The sequence below is a fragment of the Nyctereutes procyonoides genome, unplaced genomic scaffold (assembly GCF_905146905.1).
Source record: "Nyctereutes procyonoides isolate TBG_1078 unplaced genomic scaffold, NYPRO_anot_genome, whole genome shotgun sequence".
NCBI classification, from domain to species: domain Eukaryota; kingdom Metazoa; phylum Chordata; class Mammalia; order Carnivora; family Canidae; genus Nyctereutes; species Nyctereutes procyonoides.
In genome coordinates this window covers 40,541,666-40,564,052 of record NW_026575125.1, presented here as the reverse complement: position 1 = coordinate 40,564,052, position 22,387 = coordinate 40,541,666, and the positions used below count along the sequence as shown (strand labels likewise).

The following is a 22,387-nucleotide window of genomic DNA, read 5'->3' as shown; positions in this document are numbered from 1 at the left end:
CACTGGGAATTCAGTGATTAAGAATTCCATCGCTCTAGGGGAGCCTGGCTGGCTCAGTAGGTAGAGCATGCAACTCTTGATTTTGGGATTGTAGGTTCCAGCCTCACGTCGGGTGTAGAGATTACCTAAAAATTTAAAAATCTTTTTTAAAAAAGAGAAAATTCAATCTCTTTTCTTCCGTGATGGATTGGAAATTCTAGTTCCTGAGGAATTGTTCCAAGAGGCTTTATTCTCCAGAGTCCACTTTCTGATTTTTTTTTCAGAGGTGCCCCAAGAATCATCCAAAGACTCCCTGGGCTACCATAAGGTCATCATAAAAGGGCCACCAGGGTAATCACCCTCAGCCCCTGCTACGCATCTAGCAGGAACAGCAAGAGTTCAATTCCTTCTGGCTCAACCCTGTTCCCCAAGAGGGTTAGTTACACAGTCCAAAATAAGAAGTTGGTCTCTTCCCCAAATGGTGAAGGCGGTATTTTAACGCTTGCACCTTATTCCAATCCCTTTTCAGTCCTCACTTTGGAACAGACTTAGAGCAGAGGTTTGAATGAAGCCTGGCGGAGTCTGGGAAGGCACCGTGAAAGCTGTGGAAAGAGAGGCGTACGGCGAATCTTCGCTTCCCCCAGATCCACACCCCCCCCCACCCTGGGTCCCCTCGCCCTTTACTGGGCTCCGGGCAGCCACACCCTGGCCAGAGGTGGAACACTTCGCGGTGGCCCCAGAGCGCGCGAATCCAAGCTGATGCTCCTGCCGGGCACCGGCGACCTCTGGCGTTGCGTTTAGGAAGCGCGGCGACGGCGCCGACTGCCCAGGACCGGCCCCGCGACCCCAGATGGCCTGGCCAGGTACGCCAGGACCCGGTAGGGAGCGCAGGGAGGCCGGCGGCTGACGGCCGCTCCCGGGAGCCGCAGGGGCCCAGCCGAAGCGGCTTCGGCGGCCGGGAGGGCGCCGGCAGCGCGCGGCGCGGCTGGGGGCCGAACAGGTGCGCGGGCGGGGGGCGGTGCTTGGGGATCCTGCGCACTGCGCGCGCCCCTCCCCCACGTGGCTCCCTGCGCAGCCCCGGCCCGGCGTGCGGGGGGAGGAGCTGCGGCGGTCGCGGCCACTCCGGCAGGTCGGCTGCGCCGCGGGAAGCCACGGACGGCGCGGGCTGCTGGTCCCCGCGCGCAGGAGGCGCGGGCGGCCCTGAGGCCATGGAGCCTGGTGACGCGGCGCGCCTCGGCCCGGGACGGGCGGCCCGGGCGCTGCCACCGCGGCTGCTGCTGCTGCCGCTGCTGCCACTGCTGCTGGGTCGGGGGCTGCGCGCCGCGGCCTCGGCCTCCACTGGGGCGGCGGCCGACGACAGCAGCGCCATGGAGGAGCTCGCCACTGAGAAGGAGGCGGAGGAGAGCCACCGGCAAGACAGCGTGAGCCTGCTCACCTTCATCCTGCTGCTCACGCTCACCATCCTCACCATCTGGCTCTTCAAGCACCGCCGGGTGCGCTTTCTGCACGAGACCGGGCTGGCCATGATCTACGGTGAGCACCCCCTACCGTGCCCACCGCCCCGCCACCCCTCCGGCGGCCCGGCCGCTGCGCTCCCCCCACCCCGCCCTGCGCTCCCCCTTCACTTGCCAACGTGTTTCTTTTCCGTTTCCCGCTGCGACGGCGTTGGTTCCCAAGGTCAACTGTCTCGCATTTTCTGGCTTTCTATTACCGTTAAAAAGAATCCCACCCCATTTCGACGTTTCTTAATCGGGGAACCAGGATAATGAAAGGCACGGAGGTGGCCTGGCTCTGTCTGCCAGGTTCTGTTTTGTGCCCCCCCCATGATCCCCGCATCGCGCCTCCTCACCGCCACCCCACCCCCAACCCCCCCCCCCCCCGGTTCAGCTCAACAGGGTGTGTGTGCCTCGGCAGAGGTGGGTGACTACCCTGGGGACCGCGTCACCCCAAGAGGCAGGCCACAGTGAGGTGGGAGCGAGGGCTGAGGGTTTCTGGGCTTGGGTAACGGGCGGCCTGGGGCCTGATGGATGCCACACATCCATGGTGAACCTGGGTGAGCACCCACTTCTGAGATCTCTGTTCCCGGGTCTCTTGTTAACAAAGTCGGAGCCGGAAGTGCTGTGAAAGGCGAGCGGGGTCCAGGATCCAGAGTGGTGCACTGCCATGGTCGGGCCTAGTCGGGCATGTGGGCACTCCTCCCACTCTTCTGTCCAGGTGGGACATTATACCTAATGACTTGAAGAGGACCTTTTGTGTCCTTCAGGTTTTAACATAGACATGACTTTGAAGATACGTTTAGAAGTGTATGAGAGAGGGAAAGTAGTGGTTTTGACTCTGGAGTCAGCCGTCTTTTGTTGTGAAGGGTGGGCTGATGTCACCATCCTCTTCATGATTTAATGGCACAGGGTGTGTTACGTTCAGAGTGGTCAGCACAAATCTTCCATCATTGGATGGATATCTGTTAGCTGTAATCTGAATCATCCCTCTATCCCACCCCCTTGTGACTCCAAACTAGAACCAAGTATTCCCTTTTTAAATTGAATTTAGTGGAGTTAAGGCCCAAGTGGGCATCCTCACGTGAAATAGATAAGCCCACTTCATGACTGTTCCCCTTTGGGAACATTATACTTCATTACTTTTACTGGAGGGATCCCTCCATTCAATTTCCATTCAGGGTTCCTGGACAAAGAATGGAAAGCAGGCACCTTAATTTTTAATGTGAAAATTACCCTTGGTCGTGGGCGTTGCTTCTCAGGGCTCTGGATCAGTTGTTGACAGCCCAGGCTCATGGCCACCAGGGCCTAAACAGATATGTCATTGAAACAGAACCAGGTCTAAAACCGAGTTCGGTTATTGCAAGTTGGAGACGTGAACTCAAACTTTGGTCTCAATACCTGGCCACTCTTGAGCTCTGTGGTTTGTGTCAAGTGGGTAACAAATCACTAATGCCAGGGCTGCAGGTAAGCCAGGAGGTGTACTGAGCAGATAGTAGAGTGGGGGAATTGAAGCATGTTGTCATTTCAGGTGGTTGACTCTGAGGGATAATGCAAATGAAAATTACCCTTCTGTGTCTATAGATAACCATGAAAATATTTTTATTTTCTAGCCTCAGGATCCAATTCACTAAAGCACAGTGTGAAATACTTCTAGAAGGTAGATTTGACAGGCTCATAAATACATGTTCAAGCACATGGAAAATGAGGATTTAAAAATATTTTTTTTCTGATGGAGAAAAAACTCTGTACTCCATGTTCTCAGGATCTCAGTCACCTTTATCTTAAGGGTTACAAACAATAGTGGGATTTTCCTTTGCTGATATATACTTTTTAAACTCCTCTCCATCTTTTAGTCATTGGGGTCGTGCTGCAGTGTACCATTTTGTTTTGTGGTACCGAAATCTGGTTTAATTGCTGATTGTTCAGAACAGGCAACATCATCTTATAGCACTCTGTGTCATTTTGCTCTGTCTTTGGGTTTTAGTGTTACTTTGAAATATACTAAGAAATTTAGTTTGTCAGTATGTGATGTCCTAGGTTCTGCCAAATATTAATATTTTAATGTGAATATTTTGCCTGTGAGAAAACAGTTTTCTGTCTCATGGATATTTAGTCTTCTGTTTTAGTACACACACACCTTCCATCTGAATTCTAACATCATTTGATCAGCTAATTATTCATTATTTCCTGAAGGCTAATAATGGGATAGGGATTCTGATTTTTAAAAATTCAGGATGAAAATATTCAAACGCTTAAGCAAACATAGTACAGATTTTCAGGACTTCTCTTTGTTAATAATAGTAAGAAAACAGATTTCATTTCTTGATATCAGTAGAGGAAGTGAGTAATTGTCCTGTTGCCTCTGAGTAATAAAGGACAAAAAGACCTAAGGAAACATTTGTTGAGTATCTGCTGTGTGCCCAATTTAATTTCTGAAGGTAAACAATTTTATTTTTATTTTTATTTTTTTTTATTTATGATAGTCACACAGAGAGAGGGAGAGAGAGGCAGAGACACAGGCAGAGGAGAAACAGGCTCCATGCAGGGAGCCCGACATGGGACTCGATCCCGGGGCCCAAGGATCACGCCCCGGGGCCCAAGGATCACGCCCTGGGCCAAAGGCAGGCGCCAAACCGCTGCGCCACCCAGGGATCCCCAACAATTTAATTTTTAAATGTTGGTAAGCTTTTATGAGTGAAAGAGTTCAACTGCAAGTTTCAAATCTCTTTGAAATTTAAAAAAATGTTAATTTCTGCCCCTTTAAAAATATATAAGTGGCATTTTAATTTGAAAGGGAAAGCTTTAATATTTATAACAAGTTATGATAAGTAACTATGTTTGCTGATATAAAATATCCCTGGAAGGATAATCAATAGATTAGTAACATTGGTTTTTTTTTTTTGGGGTGGGGGAGGAACTAGGTTGCTGTGACCTGAGGTGGGAGGGAAACATCACTGTATACTCTTTTGTGCTTTTCCATTTTTTACCTGTGGAAGCTGAATTACCTCTCATTGCATCATTGCCCCCATTTGGAGGCATTTATGATGGCATTTTAATATGCTCCTCAAATCATCTAGTTTGATACCCACTTTTCCCTGTTTTAAATTATATTACACTATCAGTTTTCTGTGACCTTTCAATTGTTGCTTATATCCATGGGACTTCTGGAGCCCTGTGCCTGGAATGGAGACAAAATGGGAAAGGGGAAAGAGATTTTCTTTCCTTGCACTCTCTCCAACTCATTATCCTCAATGAAGAGTTGATTTTTTAAAAAAGATTTTATTTCTTTATTTGAGAGAGAGAGATAGTACGAGCAGGAATGGGGGGAAGAGTCAGAGGAGAGGGAGAACCACACTCCCCACTGAGCAGGGAGCCTTAATGCGGGGGCTCCATTCAAGGACCCTGGGACCGTGGCCTGAGCCACCCAGGCGCCCCAAGAGTTGACACGATCCTAGGACTCCAGGACCACACCCTGGGCCGAAGGCAGGCACTAAACCGCTGAGCCACCCAGGCATCCCCCAAGAGTTGATGTGTTATTGGGAGTGGTGTGCACTGATAGATCCCATCTTAAGCTCTTGCTCAGAGGCAAAGGATCTGAGGACAGTAAAAGACACACGGTGCATGCTCAACCTTCAAATTGCAAGGGACAAGGGCACCAGAGTGGCTCAGTGGTTGAGCATCTGTCTTTAGCTCAGGTTGTAATACCCAGGTCCTGGGATCAAGTTCCGCATCAGGCTCCCTCCAGGGAGCCTGTTTCTCCCTCTGCCTATGTCTCTGCCTATGTCTGTGTGTCTCTCATGAATAAATAAATAAATAAGATCTTAAAACCAAAAAATAAATTGCAAGAGACAGTTAGTTATAAGCATACCTCCCTGACAGCAGACCCAGGTAGCTATCAGGGAAGGTGACCAGAGACAGACTCTCCAGGGAAGTTGAAAGCAGCACCTCCAGGCCCTGTGATGCACACAGCAGTGGCCCAGGAGCTTACTGGCACCAGTCTAACCTGTTTTGTCAGGGCAGGGAGCTCCCAGCTGTCTGCCTCTGTACGTGACTACGTGACTACGTGCCATCCGAAAGTTACTGGGCCCAGCAAATCTGTGCGGCAGAAATAGCAAGTGTCTGAGGCAGAGAAAGGTGGTATAAACAGACTGTGTCAGTTAACTGTGGTTCTCTCTCGTGTGTATGCTAGTTCTACTTCCCCCCATAATGTGTTTGTGACAACTGATACAGGTCCAAAATATCTAACTTGGCCGTGTCAGCCTACCACCTGCCTCTCGCTTCCTCCACGCCTATCAGCTTTCCAAGTCTGTGTTGGTCAGCCCCTCCAGGTTCTGTGGGCCGTGGGCTGGTGGTTGCTTTATTGGAGCTGAATTGTCTAGCTCAGCCTGAGAGTGGGTTCCTAGGCAAAGCCTGCAAGAGGAAATATGACTCTTTGAAGTAGCATACAATTAGCATTTGAGCCTGTGTGTGAGTAAACATTTTGGAACCACCCTGTTCTTGGTTAATTGGGAGCCCTGGGTTTTTCTTTTAAGAGTCCCCCCCACCCTTCAGCCCCAGTCTGGGGCAGCTCCATAGGGTCTCACTTTGGCCCCAGATCCCTTGGGTGCAGATGCTGGCTCTGTTATTTTTAAAGCTGTATACAACATTGGGTTAGCTCTCTGAGCCTTGGTTTCCTCTTTTCAAAAATGGAGACAGTGTCACTCACCTCATAGGATTACTGTATTATTGAGATGTTGTAAAGGTCAAGTGCAGTGCCTGATACTTAAACACTTGGTAAGTATTAGTTCTTATTCTCACTTTAGACTTTGTGATTCTTTGGCCAGCTTTTTTTTTTTAGGATTTTATTTATTTATTCATGAGAGACTCACAGAGAGAGGCAGAGACACAGGCAGAGGGAGAAGCAGGTTCCTTTGGGTAACCTGATGTGGACTCGATCCCAGGACCACAGGATTATGCTCTGAGCAGCAAGCAGACACTCAACCACTGAGCCACCCAGGTGTCCCTGGCCAGCTTTGCTACTTGAGGATCATTCAGTAGAGACCTGCTGTAATTTAAAAATCCATCAGCATAAGTTAGTGGGGGAGAGGTGCATTTAATTTTTTTTTTGATGGGCTATTTGTTAATACCTAGAAACTATTTACAGTGTACCTACCCTGCTCTTTTGGCCAGCAGTCTCAATTCTTGGACCTTGTCCTTCAGAAATACTTGTGCTAGCATGTTACATAGATGGCAATATTTGTTGTAGCAGAAGCAAGTTGCAATACTCAAGAAGGGACTGGTTAAGTGACAGCACATTACTGCTAAGGAATACTATGCAGCTGGCAAAAAAGAGGTGTTGTGCAGCCATCCACACATACTGTTGTGAAGAAAAACAAGGCACGGGGCACCTGGGTGGTTCAGTGGTTGAGACTCTGCCTTTGGCTCAGGGCATGGTCCTGGGGTCCTGGGATCGAGTCCCACATCAGGCTCGCCACAGGGAACTTGTTTCTCCCTCTGCCTATGTCTCTGCCTCTCTCTGTGTGTCTCTCATGAATAAATAAATAAAAGTTTTAAAAAATACTTTATAAAGAAAAAACAAGGTTCACAACAATCTGTATAGTATCATCTCACTTATGCTTTAAGAATTATGCAATGTATGCACTCAAACATGTACACATATTTATATATGACCTGCACATGCAAACTTAGCAGTGGTTATCCTTTGGTAGTGGAGCCAGTTGTTGGGATAGAGGGAGGGGAGATGTTACTTTTCCCTTTGTACTCTTCTGAATGGCTTGAAATTTCCATGACACTGACACATTTCTTTTGCAATTGAAAAATTGTTTGAAAAGAAAGCTGACAATTTTTATGTAGCAAAAATTACATTAGAACTAGGGGAACAGTTATATGGTTAGGTAGCATTTTCCTTCGATATTAAGGTATTCTTTTTAAAGGAATCTCTAGGCATAAAGGAAACTTAGTTTTTTAAAAGTGAGTAATGGACATACAATGCATCTCAAAATTAGAAAGTGAGATTTCCTGAAATTGTTTCTTAGAACTCTTAAAAGGTAATCTTTTTGGAATGATGTGATTAGAAAATCACCATTTTACAACCCTCGATGACTTAGACCAGGATTTTCAATGAATTCCAAAGCTATAGGTGAGACGTTGTTGGGGAACATGGTCCTTACATGTTGCCAAGGGGCACTCCACAGATTATTTGCCTATCACAAAGGAGAGAAGGTATCTTTATGGTGGAGAGGTCAGGCAGTCGCCATCCTGTATCTAAGTCATCAAATTTATCCTTGCTCCTTGTTGAACTATCTAGTAGTATGTGCCTCCTTATGTGATGCAGTTTTTACAGGAAATATAGGGGATAGAGAAGCAAGTTATCAAATACTGTGTGAAGATAATTAGACATATCCAAAATATGGGATAACCTACAAGACCATTGTCCTGGTTTCAAGAAGTCTATGTCAAGGGAAACAAAAAGATAGGATAAATGTCTGTTATGGACTGTATTGTATCTCACCTTCCGAGACTCATGTGTTGAGGTCCTGATAATCCCTAATGTGATGCTATTTGGAAGTGGGGTTTGGGGAGGTAATTAGGTTTTAGGTGAGGTTATAAGAGTGGTACCTCTATGATGGGTTTAGTGCCCTTATAAGAAGATGAAGAGACCAAAGCTCCCACTCTCTCTACCATGTGAGGATACAGGGAAAAGGCCGCCATCTACAAGCTAGGAAGAGGGCTCTAATCAGACACTGAATCTGCCAGCACCTTAATCTTGAACTTCCTGGCCTCCAAAACTGTGAGAAATAAATGTTGGTTGTTTAAACTACCTAGTCTATGGTATTTTGTTCTAGCAGCCTGAGCCAACTAAGACCGTGTTCTTATAAGTTCATGGAGACCAAAGAGGCATAAGCAGTCATAGCACAGGAAACTTGATTGACTCCTGGTTCATGAACTATAAAATGTTTTGGATATGGACTTGGTGCCAGATGACATTATGGAGTGACTGTTATTTTTCTTAGGTGAGGTAATTGGGGTTATATAAGGAGAATGCACATATTAATTGGCGTCTACAAGTATTTAGGGGTCAAGTATATGAGACCTAATGCATTCAACTTACTTTTCAAAAAGTTCATTCAAAAAAATACACATACCACATATATCTGAGTGGTGGGTGAAAGGGTATGTGTTATATATATTCATCTTTCAACTTTTTTCTATGTTTTGAAATTTTCATTAAAATAGAAAATTGGGGAAGATGTTAACCTCCCTGCTAACCTGTTAGTTGTTAACCTTCCTTCCTGAAAGGATGAAGGCTATATACAACCTGTTACTCTCATTAAATTCTGACATTGAGTAATGCTGTTTGACATTACTCATTGACAGTTTATTTTTATTTTTTTAAAGATTTTATTTTTATTTATTTATTCATGAGAGACACAGAGAGAGGCAGAGACATAGGTAGAGGGAGAAGCAGGATCCCTGCGGGGAGCCTGATGCAGGACTCAATCTGAGGACCCTGGGATCACGACCTGAGCCGAAGGCAGAGGCTCAACTACTAAGCCACCCAGGTGCCCCTTGACATTAGTTTATATGGGATGATGTTAGGCTTTCATGACTTGAGAATCAGTAACTTCTTACTTTTAATTTTTTTTATTTTATAAAAGATTTTATTTATTTGTTTGACAGAGAGAGAGTCTGTGTGTACAAACAGGGGGAGCAGCAGAGGGAGAGGGAGAAGCAGGCCCCCTGCTGAGCAAGGAGCCACATGTGAGCCTCAATCCCAGGACCCTGACCTGAGCCGAAGGCAGATGCTTAGCCAACTAGGCCATCCAGGCACCCTTGATATTTTTTTATTTTAAAAGCTCACATCTCTTTTGAAAAATTACCTCCGTTCCATTTGCAAGAGAATAGGTGTTAGGAGACTTTTCTCTTTTGGTTAAAGCATGTTACTTGGCTTTTAATCAGTGTGGATATTTGTGTTAGGGTAATGCTAGCCATTGGAACAGACCAACCCCAAATTTCAGTGGCCTAACATAAGAAAGGTTCGTTTTTATTTCATGTAATGAGCCAGTGCAAGAGTCTGGCAGGTGGTTCTCCATGTAGTCATTCAGGGACCAGGTGCCTTCCATCCCGTGGCTTCCACATCCCTTAGGGCCTTGGAATCCTCTCTCTCCAACCAGTGAATAAGGAAAGGAAGAGATTACATGGGGAAGACTTTGTGCTAAGCCTGAAAGTATTGCACATCACTTTGTCCACTTCTGTGGGACAGAACCTCGTCATAAGGCCACATCTTACTGGAAGGGAAGCAGGGAATATAGTTTAGTTAGAGGAAGAGAAACAGGTTTGGAAAGCAGCTAGCCAATCTCTGATGCAGTGTTTGATGTGTACTTTGTCACACATAATCTAGGAAAGAGAAGTAGTAGGATTTGCATGTGGTTTTGTTGATGATAATAAACTAAACTTTTTTTTAAATTTTTTTTACTTTTTATTTATTTATGATAGTCACAGAGATAGAGAGAGGCAAGGCAGAGACACAGGCAGAGGGAGAAGCAGGCTCCATGCACCGGGAGCCCGACGTGGGATTCGATCCCGGGTCTCCAGGATCGCGCCCTGGGCCAAAGGCAGGCGCTAAACCGCTGCGCCACCCAGGGTTCCCTAAACTAAACTTTTTAAGTAACCCAGTTTGAAGGGAGTATTCATCTGGAGTTTATGAAATTATTTCAGTACATTACTGGGGAGATTATTAGAACTAGCAGGTATGGTCTCAGACTTACTTAGAATGCTTCAGAGTGGGACACAGAAATTGATGTTTCAATACATTAGCAGGGGTTTTCTTTTCAAGATTTTATTTTATTTTATCTATTTTTTTTTTAGAGCGAGTGAGCATGAGTTGGGGGAGGGAGAGACAGAGAACACGAGAAAGAATCTCAAGCAGACTCTGCGCTGAGCATGGAGCCCAACATGGGGCCTGATCTCCCAACTCTGAGATCAGGACCTGGGCCAAATCAAGAGTCAGATGCTTAACCAACTGGTGCCCCTAGTAGGGTTTTTTTTTTTGTTGTTGTTGTTGTTTTTTTAATTTTTATTTATTTATGATAGTCACAGAGAGAGAAAGAGAGAGAGGCAGAGACACAGGCAGAGGGAGAATCAGGCTCCATGCACGGGGAGCCCGATGTGGGATTCGATCCAGGGTCTCCAGGATCGCGCTCTGGGCCAAAGGCAGGCGCCAAACCGCTGCGCCACCCAGGGATCCCGTGTTGTTGTTTTTTAAGTTGTAATTTGAAACTCACTGCTGTAGAATATTTGTTTTCACCCTTTAAATACATTCACTATGTTGCTTGTAATTAAATAATAGTAGAAAAATAGCAACTGTTTTTGGAGTACCTGCTATGATAGCCAGGCACTATGTTAAGTATTTTGCATACTTAAAGCCATTTAACCTTCACATCAAATGTATAAAGACTGTATTGTTGCTCTCATTTTGCCAAATGAAGAAATTGAACGTTAGATCTACTACTACATTTGTTTAGGGCCATGTATTTGAGAGTGGTAAGTGGGAGTCTATTAAAGGATGAGATCAGTATGGTTCAGGATGTGTTTGGCCAGGATAGAGCCAAAGTTGAATCCTGCCCCGATGACCTGGTTCCTAAGGGTCTCTGAGGGAAATCTCTGCCCAGAGTATAAAATAAAAGTGTCCCTTTTTATTCTTAGTTGGGGCTTTGGTTCCAAACTCCAATGTACTATTGCAAGGAATGAGGCTGGCCAGTTTGGAAGACTGGATTTTCCTATGCTAAATTGGCCTTGGGCCCTTGGATCCGAGTGGAGCCAAAATGCCTGTTTGTTTTCATCCAAAGGTGCTATGAACGATTGTTTGGGCCTCCCCTAATTCATATATTGAAATCCTGACACCTAGTGTGATAGTATTGGGAGCTATGGCTTTTGGGAGGTAATTAGGTCATGAAAATGGAGTCCTCATGAATGAGATTCATCACCTTATAGAAGAGACCCCAGAGAGCTCACTCCCCACCACACGAGTATACAATGAGAAGTCGGCAGTCTGCAGCCCAGAAGGAGATGCTCACCAGAACCTGACCATTTTATGACCCTGATCTTGGACTTCTAGCTTCCAAAACTGTGAGAAAAATAAATTTCTGTGGTGTCTAAGTCACCCAGTCTATGGTACTTTGTCAGAGCTGCCCTGACCAAGACAATATGGCAGAAAGCTACCAGTTGTTATAGAGGAAAAACCAGAAAAATCATCAAAGGATGTTTAGAGTGGCTGTGCCAGGCCTTCTTGGTGGGAGCAGATGCTTAAAAGGTTTCTGATCTCAAGATGTCACTATCACAGAGGTGGAGAGGCAGAGCCTGGTCTGTCGAGGTTCCAGGTCTCCTTCCTCTTACTATGCTAGTTCTCCCAGGCATATCATAGTCTCCTGGAGAGCTCTTCCCAAGTACATTAGAACATAAGCCTGAATGACAGTGTAGGCAGGCATACATGTCTTTTGTTTACTGCTGTCTCTTCTGTCCCTAGAATAGTGCCAGACACATAGTAGGTGCCATGGAAATATTTGCTTAATGAATTCTATTTTGTCTAACAAAAATAAGGTGCTATTAACACTGCTTAGCATTAAAGGTCCTTCCTTCAGGTTCTCATGCCTCAGATTCACACTGGCAGTGAAGTTTCTGAGAAGGAGAACTGTGTGTGAAAACATCTGCCTGAATCACAGCAAGCTGTTGCAGGAAGGAGAACAAAGGGGGATAGGTGAGTATATTTTCGCAAAAATTGTGTACTTAGCTGATAAGCTACATGGTGGTTTCTAAATTCTTTTTTATTGTGGTAAAATAAATATAGCAAAATTTTCCATTTTAAAAATCATTTTTAACTGTACAATTTACTAGCATTAATGGCACTAGTAAAACTGTGTGGCCAATCATACCACTATTTCCAAAAATTTTTTGTCACCTCAAACAGAAACTCTGTACCTATTACACAATAATGTCACATTCCTTCCTCCCCCCACTGCCCAATATCCTCTAATCTAGTTTTTGTCTCTACGGATTTACCTATCTTAGATATTTCACGTAAGTGTATTCATACACTTCTAGTCCTAACTTATTTGTATCTGACTTATTTCGCTCGGCACAGTATTTTCAAGGTTCATCCGTGTTGTTGCATATATATGAATTTCATTCCTTTCTAAGGCTGAATAATGTTCTACTCTGCATTTGTTTCCTCATTTATCAGTTCCTGGACACTTGAGTGGTTTTACACCTTTTGGCTATTATGAATATTGCTGCCATGACATGCAAGTATCTCTTTGGGTCCCTGTTTTCAGTTCTTCTGAGTATATACCTGGGAGTAGAATTGCTGGGTCATATGGTACTTCTATGTTTGACTTTTCTAAGAACTGCCTGTTTTCCACAGCAGCTGCAGTATTGTACATTCCCACCGAAGTACACAAGAGGTCTAATCTCTCCACATCTTCTCCAATACTTGTTATTTTCTGTTGGATTTTTTTTTTGTAGGCATTAACTAGTACTTGTGAAGTGGTAGCTCATGGTTTTAATTTTCATTTTCCTAATGAATAATGATGTGGAGCATCTTTTCATGTGTTTATTGGCTGTTTGTACATCTTCTTTGGAGAAATGTTCGTTCAACTCCTCTGCCCATTTTTAAATTAGGGTGTTTATTTTTGTCATTATTGAGTTGTAGGAGTTCTTTATATATTCTGGATATTAATCTCTTATGAGATACATGAGTTATAAATACTTTATCCTAGTTCATGTCGCTTTTTTACTCTATGATAGTATCCTTTGATGCATAAAAGGCTTTAATGTTGATGACGTTCACTTTTTTTTCTTTTGTTGTCTATGCCTTCAGTGTCATACTCAAGAAATCTTTTCCAAATCCAAAGCCATGAAGCTTTCTCTATATATTTTATTTGAAGAGTTTCATAGTTTTAGCTCTTAAATTGAGGTTTTTGGTCTATATTGAGTTAATTTTTATATATAGTATCAGGTAATGGTCCAAATTAATTTTTTTTGTATATGGATGTTCAGTTATGCCAGTACCATTTGTTGAAGAAACTGTCCCATCCTCATTGAATGGTTTTGGCACCCTTGTCAAAAAACAGTAGACCATAGATGTGAAGGCATATTTCTAGGCTCTCAATTCTATTCCATTGGTCTATATGTCTGTCCTTATGCCAGTATCACACCATTTTGATTATTGTAGCTTTATAGTGTGTTTTGAAATTGGGAAGTCTGGAGTCCTCCAACTTTGTTCTTTTTCAGGATTATTTTGGCTCTATGAAGTTCCTCGATTTTCAATATAGGTTTTAGGATGGGTTCTTTCATTTCTTTTTTTTAAGATTTTATTTATTTATATGACAGAAAGAGAGAGTGTGTGTGAGAGAGAGCACAAGCAGGGAGAGTGGCAGGCAGAGGGAGAGAGAGAAGCAGGCTCCCTGCTGAGCAGGGACTCAATCCCAGGACTCTGGGATCATGATCTAAGCTGAAGGCAGACAGATGCTTAACTGACTGAGCCACTCAGGCACCCCAGGTTTTTTCATTTCTGCCATTGAGATGTTATAGAAATTACATGGAGTCTCTATATTGCTTTGGATAATATTGTCATCTTAATGATTTTAAGTCTTCTAGTCCGTGAACATGGATATCTTTTCATTTATTTAGGTCTTTAATTTCTTTCAGGAATGTTTTGTAGTTGAGTGTACAACTCTTGCACTTCCTTGGTTAAATTTATTTTCAAGTATTTTATCCCTTTTTATGCTATTTTAGGTGAAATTGTTTTCTTAAGTTTTTTTTGGATTGTTTATTGCTAGTGTATAGAAATATGACTGATTTTTTTGGTGTTGATTTTGTGTCTTGCAACTTTGTTGAACTTATTTTTGCAACAGTTTTTTTGGATTCTTTAGAGTTTTATATGTATAAGATCATGTCATCTGCAAATGGAGATAGTTTTACTTCTTTCTTTCTAATTTAGATGCCTTTTATTTCCCTTTCTTGCCTAATTGTTCTGGTTAGAACTTCCAGTCCTGTGTTGAAGTGGTAAAAGTGGGGATCCTTGTCTTGTTCCTGATCTTAGGGGAAAAGGTTTCAGTTTTTCACCACTGCGTATGGTATTAGATTTGGGTTTCTCACATATGGCCTTTGTCACTTTGAGGAAGTTCCTTTTTATTTCTAGTTTATTGGGTGTTTTTTTTTTTATAATGGAAAGGTATTCTTTTTGTCAAATGTTTTTTTCTACTTCAATTGAGGTGATTATGTGGGTTTTCCCCTTCATTCTATTAACATGGTATATTACACTGATTGAGCTTCATATTTTGAGTCACCCTTGCATTCTTGGGATAAATTGCATTTGGTCATGGCGTATAGTTCTTTAAATGTGTTGCTGAATCTGGTTAGCCAGTATTTTGTGGAGGATTTTTGCAGCTATATTTATAAGGACTGTTGGTCTTCAGTTTTCTATTCTTGTCATGTACCTGGCTTTGATATGAGGGTAATGCTGGCTTCATGTCAGGAGGTATTCACTGTTTCAATTTTTTGGAAGAGTTTGAGAAGGATTGTTGTTATTTCTTCTTTAAATATTTAGTAAAATTAACCAATAAGGCTATGTGGTTCTGGGCTTTTCTTTGTTGGGAAGTTTTTGATTACTGATTCACTCTCCTTATTGTTATAGGTCTATTTAGATTTTTCTGTTTCTTCTTGAATTAGTTTTGATATTTTGTGTGTTTGTAAGAATGTGTGAATTTCATCTAGGTTACCCAATTTGTTGGTGTGTATATTGTTCATAATCTTTTTAACATCTGTAAAGTTGATCTAATGTCTCCTTTTTCATTTCTGATTTTAGTAATTTGAGTCTTCTCTCATTTTTCTTAACTACTCTAGTTAGTTTGTCAATTTTGTTGATCTTTTCAAAGAACCAACTTTAAAAAAAATTTTTTTCTTCTATTCTTTATTTATCTCCTCTCTAATCTTTTCATCTGTCCCTGTCCTAGCTTCGAGTTTGGTTTCTCTTATTTTTTTTTTTGGTTCCTTCAGGTGTACAATTAAGTTACTGATTTGAGATCATTCTTCTTTTTTAACATAGACACTTACAGCTAAGAATTTCTCTCTGAGCCCTACTTTTGCTGCATCTGATGACTTTTGGTATGTTATGTTGTTTTCATTTTTCCCAAGGTATTTTCTAATTTCCTTTGTGATTTCTTCTTTGACTTATTGGTTAAGAGTATGCTGTTTAATTTCCACACATTTGGGGCGCCTGGGTGGCTCAGATGGTTAAGCCTCTGCCTTCAGCTCAGGTCATGACCGCCAAGTCCTGGGATTGAGCCCCACATCAGGCTCCCTGCTCAATGGGGAGTCTGCTTCTCCCTCTCCTCCTGTTTGTGCTCTCTCTGTCTCTCTCTTTCAAGTGAATAAATTTTAAAAATCTTTAAAAAGTCCACACATCTGTGAGTTTTCCAGTTTTCTTTCTGTTATTGATTTCTAGTTCATCCCATTGTGATGGGAAAAGATACTTTGTAAACTTTTAGTCTTTTTAATTTTATTAAGACTTGTTTTGTGACCTAACTTATGGTCTATCCTGGAGAATGTTAAATATGTACTTGAGAAGAATGTGTACTCTGATCTTGTTGGGTGGAGTGTTCTGTATGTGTCTGTTAGGTCCAGTTGGTTTATAGTATTCTTCAAGTCCTCTAATTTTTTATTGATCTTCTGTCTGGTCTTTATATTATTGTTAGTTGGTTATTGAAGTCTCCAACTATTATTATAGAACTAGGTCTTCCAGGATGCCTGTTTGGCTCAGGGTGTGATCCTGGAGTGTCAGGATCAAGTCCCACATCGGGCTTCCTGCATGGAGCCTGCGTCTCCCTCTATGTTTCTGCCTCTCTCTTTGTGTCTTTCATGAATAAATAAATAAACACTTTTTTAAAAAAAGAACTAGGTCTTCCTTTAGTTCTGTCAGATTCTGCTTCATATGTTTCAGGGATCCATTTTTAGGTGTGTATTTGTTTATATTTGTTGTATCTTATTGATAGGTTGAACATTTTATCAATATATATCTTTGTCTATTGTAGTATATTTTTTAACTTAAAATCTATTTTGTCAGATAATATAGCCACCCCACTTCCCTTGTGGTTACTATTTGCATAGTCTATTTTTTTTACTATCCTTTTACTTTCAACCTCTTTGTGTCTTTGTATTCAAAGTGATTCTCTTGTACACAACATATAGATGGATTATTTGTTTCTACCCATTCTGCCAGTCTCTGACTTTTAATTGTAGAGCTTAATTTTTTAACATTTAAAGTAATTGCTGGTAAGGTAGGACTCTTTCTGCCATGTTGGTTTTTGTTTTCTATATGTCTTATATGGTTTTTGTTCCTCGTCTCCATTACCACCTTTTTTGTGTTTAGTTGATTTTTTTTGTAGTGTACAGTTTTGATCTTCTTTCCTTTTCTGTATATTGTTATTTTCTTGCTGGTTATCTTGGAGATTTCACTTAATATCTTAAGCTTTTAGTAACACATTTTGAATAGTACCAACTTAGTTTCAGTATTATACACACTCTGTTCCTATACCTCTGTTCCTTTCCCTTTATATTGTTATTGTCCAGATTACATATTTATACATTGTGTATCTATTGACATAGATTTATAATTATTATTTTAAATTGCCTTTTTAATCATATAAAAAAGAAGAGTTATAAAAAAAAGAAGAGTTATAAACCAAAAGTATTGTTTTTTTACACTTACCTGTGTTCTTCACCAGTGTTTTTTATTTTTTCCTATGGTTTCAAGTTACTGGCTGCTGTCTATTCATGTCAGCCTGAAGTACTCCTTAAGCATTTCTTATAGGTCAAGTCTACTCATGAGGAACTCCACTAGCTTTTTCTGGAGATGTTTCTCCAGAAATGTTTCTGGAGATGTCTTAATTTCTCCTTCATTCTTGAAAAATTGTTTTTGCCAGGTACAGAATTCTTGGTTGACATTTTTTTTTCTTTCAGCACTTTAAATATGTTATTTCACTTTCCTTCTAACCTCTGAGGTTTCTGCTAAGAAATCAGATTTCATTTTATTGAAGACCCCTTGTATGTGACAAGTCACTTCTCTTTTCTCCGTTCAAGGTTCTCTTTGTCTTTACCTTTCAACAGTTTCATTATAGTGTGTCTCAGTGTGCATCTCTTGAGTTTATCCTGGTTAGAGATCGTTGGGCTTCTTGAATGTGTAGAGTAATGGATGTCATCAAATTTGAGAAGTTTTAAGCCATAATTTCTTCAAATATTCTTTCTAATTCTTTCTCTGTCTCTCCATCTGGGACTTACATAATGCATTATTGGTCCTCTTGATGGTGTCTCATAGGTCACTTAGGCCGTGTTCACTTTTCTTCAATTGTTTTTACTTTCTGCTCCTCAGACTTCATAATTTCAATTGTTCTATCTTTACATTTGCTAATTCTGTCTTCTGCTTGCTCGAATATGCCATTGAGCCCTTCTAGTCAATTTTTTATTTCAATTATTGTACTTTTCAGCTCTAGAATTCTAACACTTCCTTTTTAAAATTTTGACCTCCTTTTTGATATTCTCATTTTGTTTATACATCATTTTCCTGGTTTGCTTTATTTCATTGCTAATGGTTTCCCATAGCTTTTTAAGCATATTTCAGATAGTTGATTTAAAGTTTCTGTCTAGTATGTCTAATATCTCAGCCTTCTTAGGAAGGAGTTTTTGCTTGGTTGCTATAAACTTTTTAGTTTTTTCCAGAATTTTGAAAAAGTTGGCTCTGACAGTTTCTGCTTATTTTTTTTATATTTCTATGAAGGAACAGGAGTTTGGACCTGCCTACTCCATCATTTTGCTGACATTCCTCACCACATTGTGCTTTTAAAAAATTACAAATAAATAAATAAATAAATAAAAACAATAAATACATAAAAATTACATTCTGTATATTTTCAGAGACACCATGATCTCTGGGGAAAAATAGTATTAAGTCCTGTTTTGTTAAACTTGTGTACCATGTCACTAAGAGAGTAAAAGTCCTGAAGTAGTCTTTTAAATTTTATTGTGGGCTTCTATCACATGCTTTTGCTGAGAAGCTAGAAAGAGAAAATTCTAATTGGGGTGTAACTGATCATACATAGAGTTTAAGTTTATATTAAATCTCTTCTTTACCTACTCCCCATCTACCTCTGAAACACATTGTGGATAAAGACACATTTACCTCAAACTGTCTTGGGTTATTAAAAAAGTTGATTCACAGATAACTTTGTGTTGGGCATAGACCTAAGTGTGGCAGAGACTCCAGGTATCTCCCAATATTCGTTCTCCCTTTCATCCTTCTAATAGGACCATGAGTTTTAGCTCAGCATATTTCTATGCAATGAAAACACTGTATTTCTTGGCCTCTCTTGTGGTTAGATGTCCTATGATCAAGTTCTGGCTAAAGATTGAAAGTGCTGTGTGGATTTTGAGCAAATATCTATAAAAGGAAGGGAATATGCACTTCTTCTGTCATTCCTTCTATTTTCTTGAATGTCAATGTTATGGCTAGGCCTTCAGCAGCCATATTGGATCCAGAGGTAACTTTGGGAATGGAAGACACTTCTAGCAATACAGCAAGATAGGTGGAGCTGGGATCTCTGATAGCATAGAGCTGCTGTGCTAGACCTGGACTGAATACTTCCAGACATCTTACAAGTGAGAGAGAAATGAGTGTTTGTTATTTGCTGCTGAATCTAATTTTAACTTTTATACCAGGCTCTGAGTTCCACTTGAAACTCGAGTGTGATAGATGGGACTGTTTTGAGGACCTGATGCAGTTGTTTATGACTATAATGGATAAGACACTGCTTGGGATTCTAGGGGGAGGCCAAAGAATAGGCAGTACAGGTCCAGAGAAAGTGTTTGAAAAAAGAGTTAAGATTCAAAGTACCACTTACATTTGGTAACTGCTTGGGCATCTGGTGGCCACCCACAGATGTGATTTGCTAGAAAGACTCATGGGATTCAGAGACATATATAGTCAGAGCTATGATTTATTATAGTGAAAGGATAAACAGCAGGATTAGCAAGGGGAAAAGATGTAATGGGTGGAGTCTGGAAGAGTCTAGATGGGGCCTTCTAAAGTTCTCCCTTAGATGATTCGAAGTAGGCTTTCACAGAACAAGCTTCTTCTTCCAGCAGGTAGATACAGCAACACATGCACAGGGTTTCTGCCTAGGGAATCTTGCTTAAGACTCCCAACTTTTTTTTATTAAGGGCTGATCAGGACTCTTACTGAAATTTCTGACTCCCAGAAGGAAAGCAGGCATTTGTCATAAATCACATTCACAAAAACAACTTAGCCAGGATAGTATGGCAGAATTCAATGTCCTAGACCCACAGAACAACCTTATCAATTAGTAACACAGGGAATATTCTATACACCAAATTCAAATGAGCTATTACAAGGATCAACCATGCAAGCAGGCCCTCCTAGAGATCACAACATCAGGCCTGTTATGTTAACGTTTTCCTGCAGAATAACATGTGGTGTCAGCTGACTGTTAGCTTTTTGTGTTCCTGAGGTTTCTCTAGTCATCCACACTCTCTTATTTTTAAAATCATTAGTTTTTAAATTTTAATTAATTTAATTATATTTAATTTTGTTTTTTGTGTGTGGGCGTATGTGTAAATGTCTTTATTCCACCTTCAATTTGAAAGATGTTTTTGCTGGGTATAGAATTCTATATTGATTTTTTGTATATTTTTTATTGGAGTTCGATTTGCCAACATATAGCTTAACACGCAGTGCTCATCCCATCCAGTGCCCCCCTCAGTGCCCGTCACCCAGTCACCCCATCCCCCCACCCACCTCCCCTTCCATTACCCCTTGTTCATTTCCCAGAGTTAGGAGTCTCTCATGTTCTGTCATCCTCTCTGATATTTCCCACTCATTTTCTCTCCTTTCCCCTTTATTCCCTTTCACTATTTTTTATATTCCCCGGATGAATGAGATCATATAATGTTTGTCCTTTTCAGATTGACTTACTATTATGTTGATTTTTGTTTTTCTCCAGTCTCTATATCCTGTTCCATCACCTTTTTGCTTATATTGTTTCTGATAAGAGATATGACATCACCTTTGTCTTTGTCCTGTATATGTACACGTCTTTCCCCTCTGGTTGCTTTTAAGATTTTCTGTTTACCACTGATTTTTAACAATTTGATTATAACTTACCTTGGTGTCATTTTCTTTGTGTTTCATGCACTTGGGATTCATTTGGTTTTTCAGGTGTATAGTTTTCATTAAGTTCGTAAAAATCTTGGCCATTACTTCTTCAAATATTTCTTTTATCCTTTCCTTTTCCCCTTCAGGAGCTCCAGTTACCTGTATATTAGACCACTTGCAAGTTGTTACACAGCTCACTGTGCCTTTTCATATTTTTGGATGATTTTTTCCATGTGTTTCACTTTGGATGGTTCTTTTGCTATGCCCTTAAGATAACTCATCTTTTTTCTCCTGCAATACCTAATATGCCATTACAGATTACTGCATCTAGTGTATTTTTTATTTTTTAAAGATTTGTTTATTTATTTGGTGGGGGAGGGACAGAAGGAGAGAGAGAGTCTTAAGTAGGTTTGGCCCTGAGCATGGAGCCCGAGGTGGGGTCCGATCTCACAACCCTGGGATCATGACCTGAGCCAAAAGCAAGAATTGGAAGCTTAACCAACGGTGCCACCCAGTCAACCCCAATCCATATTGGGGGGACTAAGATGGTTTTTTCATCTTAGATGTTGTTGTTTTTATGCTCAGAAGTTCTTCCATGTGTCTGCTTAACTTTTTGAACACATGGAATATATTATAATAATAATTTTAATGCCCTTCCTTGCTACTTCTAAAATTTCAGTTTCATTTGATTGATTGATTATCCTCCTAATTATGGATTGCATTTTCCTGCCTCCTTGTATGCCTGCTATTTTTTAGTTGGATGCCAGACGTTGTAAATTTTACCTTGTTAGGTGCTGGACGTGTTTGTATTCCTAAAAATCATCCTGCACTTTGTTCCTAGATGCAGTTAACTTAAGAATAGTTCGATCCTTTGGGGTCTTGCTTTCATCATTTGTTAGATAGGTCTAGAGCAGTGCTAGTTATTCCTACTACCAAGGCGAGACCATCCTGATTATTCTACCTAAATATCTTATGAAATGTCAGTTTTTCCAGTCTGGCTAGTGAGGCCTTGTACTGTCCCTGTAGCCAGGTATTGTTCTTTCTTGTCCTTTCAGATTGTTCTTTCCCCTCATATGCATGTGCTAATCTCTTCTGAATACCCAAGGGAGAGAAACCCTCTGTGGACCTTCAGGATTCCCTCTATTTAGGTCTCCTTGCTGGTCTTCTGTCCCATGAACATTATTTATTTATTTATTTTTAAAGATTTTATTTATTTATTCATGAGAGAGAGAGAGAGAGAGAGGCAGAGACACAGGCAGAAGGAAAAGCAGGCTCCATGCAGGGAGCCTGATGTGGGACTCAATCCCCGGTCTCCAGGATCGCACCCTGGGCTGAAGGCAGCGCTAAACCACTGAGCCACCCTGGCTGCCCTGTCCCATGAACTTTAGCTGCCTTTGTTTGTTTGTTTTTTTAATTAATTAATTTATTTATTTACGATAGTCACAGAGAGAGAGAGAGAGAGAGAGGCAGAGACACAGGCAGAGGGAGAAGCAGGCTCCATGCACCGGGAGCCCGACGTGGGATTTGATCCCGGGTCTCCAGGATCACGCCCTGGGCCAAAGGCAGGCGCTAAACCACTGCGCCACCCAGGGATCCCCTTTAGCTGCCTTTGGATGTAGACTCTTGGCTTTGTCAATTTAGGGAGCTGGCTAGACTTTGTATCAGTTTCCTCTCCCTGCTTTATGGCTTA

At 41.5% G+C, this 22,387-nt stretch overlaps 1 protein-coding gene across 5 annotated transcripts in view; it reads left to right on the top strand.

The window, feature by feature from the left end:
- The first annotated feature begins 1,117 nt into the window (after window positions 1-1,117).
- The window catches only part of SLC9A7 (solute carrier family 9 member A7), a 157,808-nt gene continuing 136,538 nt past the window's right edge, over window positions 1,118-22,387 (top strand). For all 5 annotated transcript variants that reach the window (XM_055337727.1, XM_055337726.1, XM_055337724.1 and 2 more), the window contains exon 1: window positions 1,118-1,512. In XM_055337727.1, coding sequence (XP_055193702.1) covers window positions 1,188-1,512 — 325 coding nt within the window. In that variant the 5' untranslated portion in view covers window positions 1,118-1,187. The remainder of the gene's footprint in view (window positions 1,513-22,387) is intronic.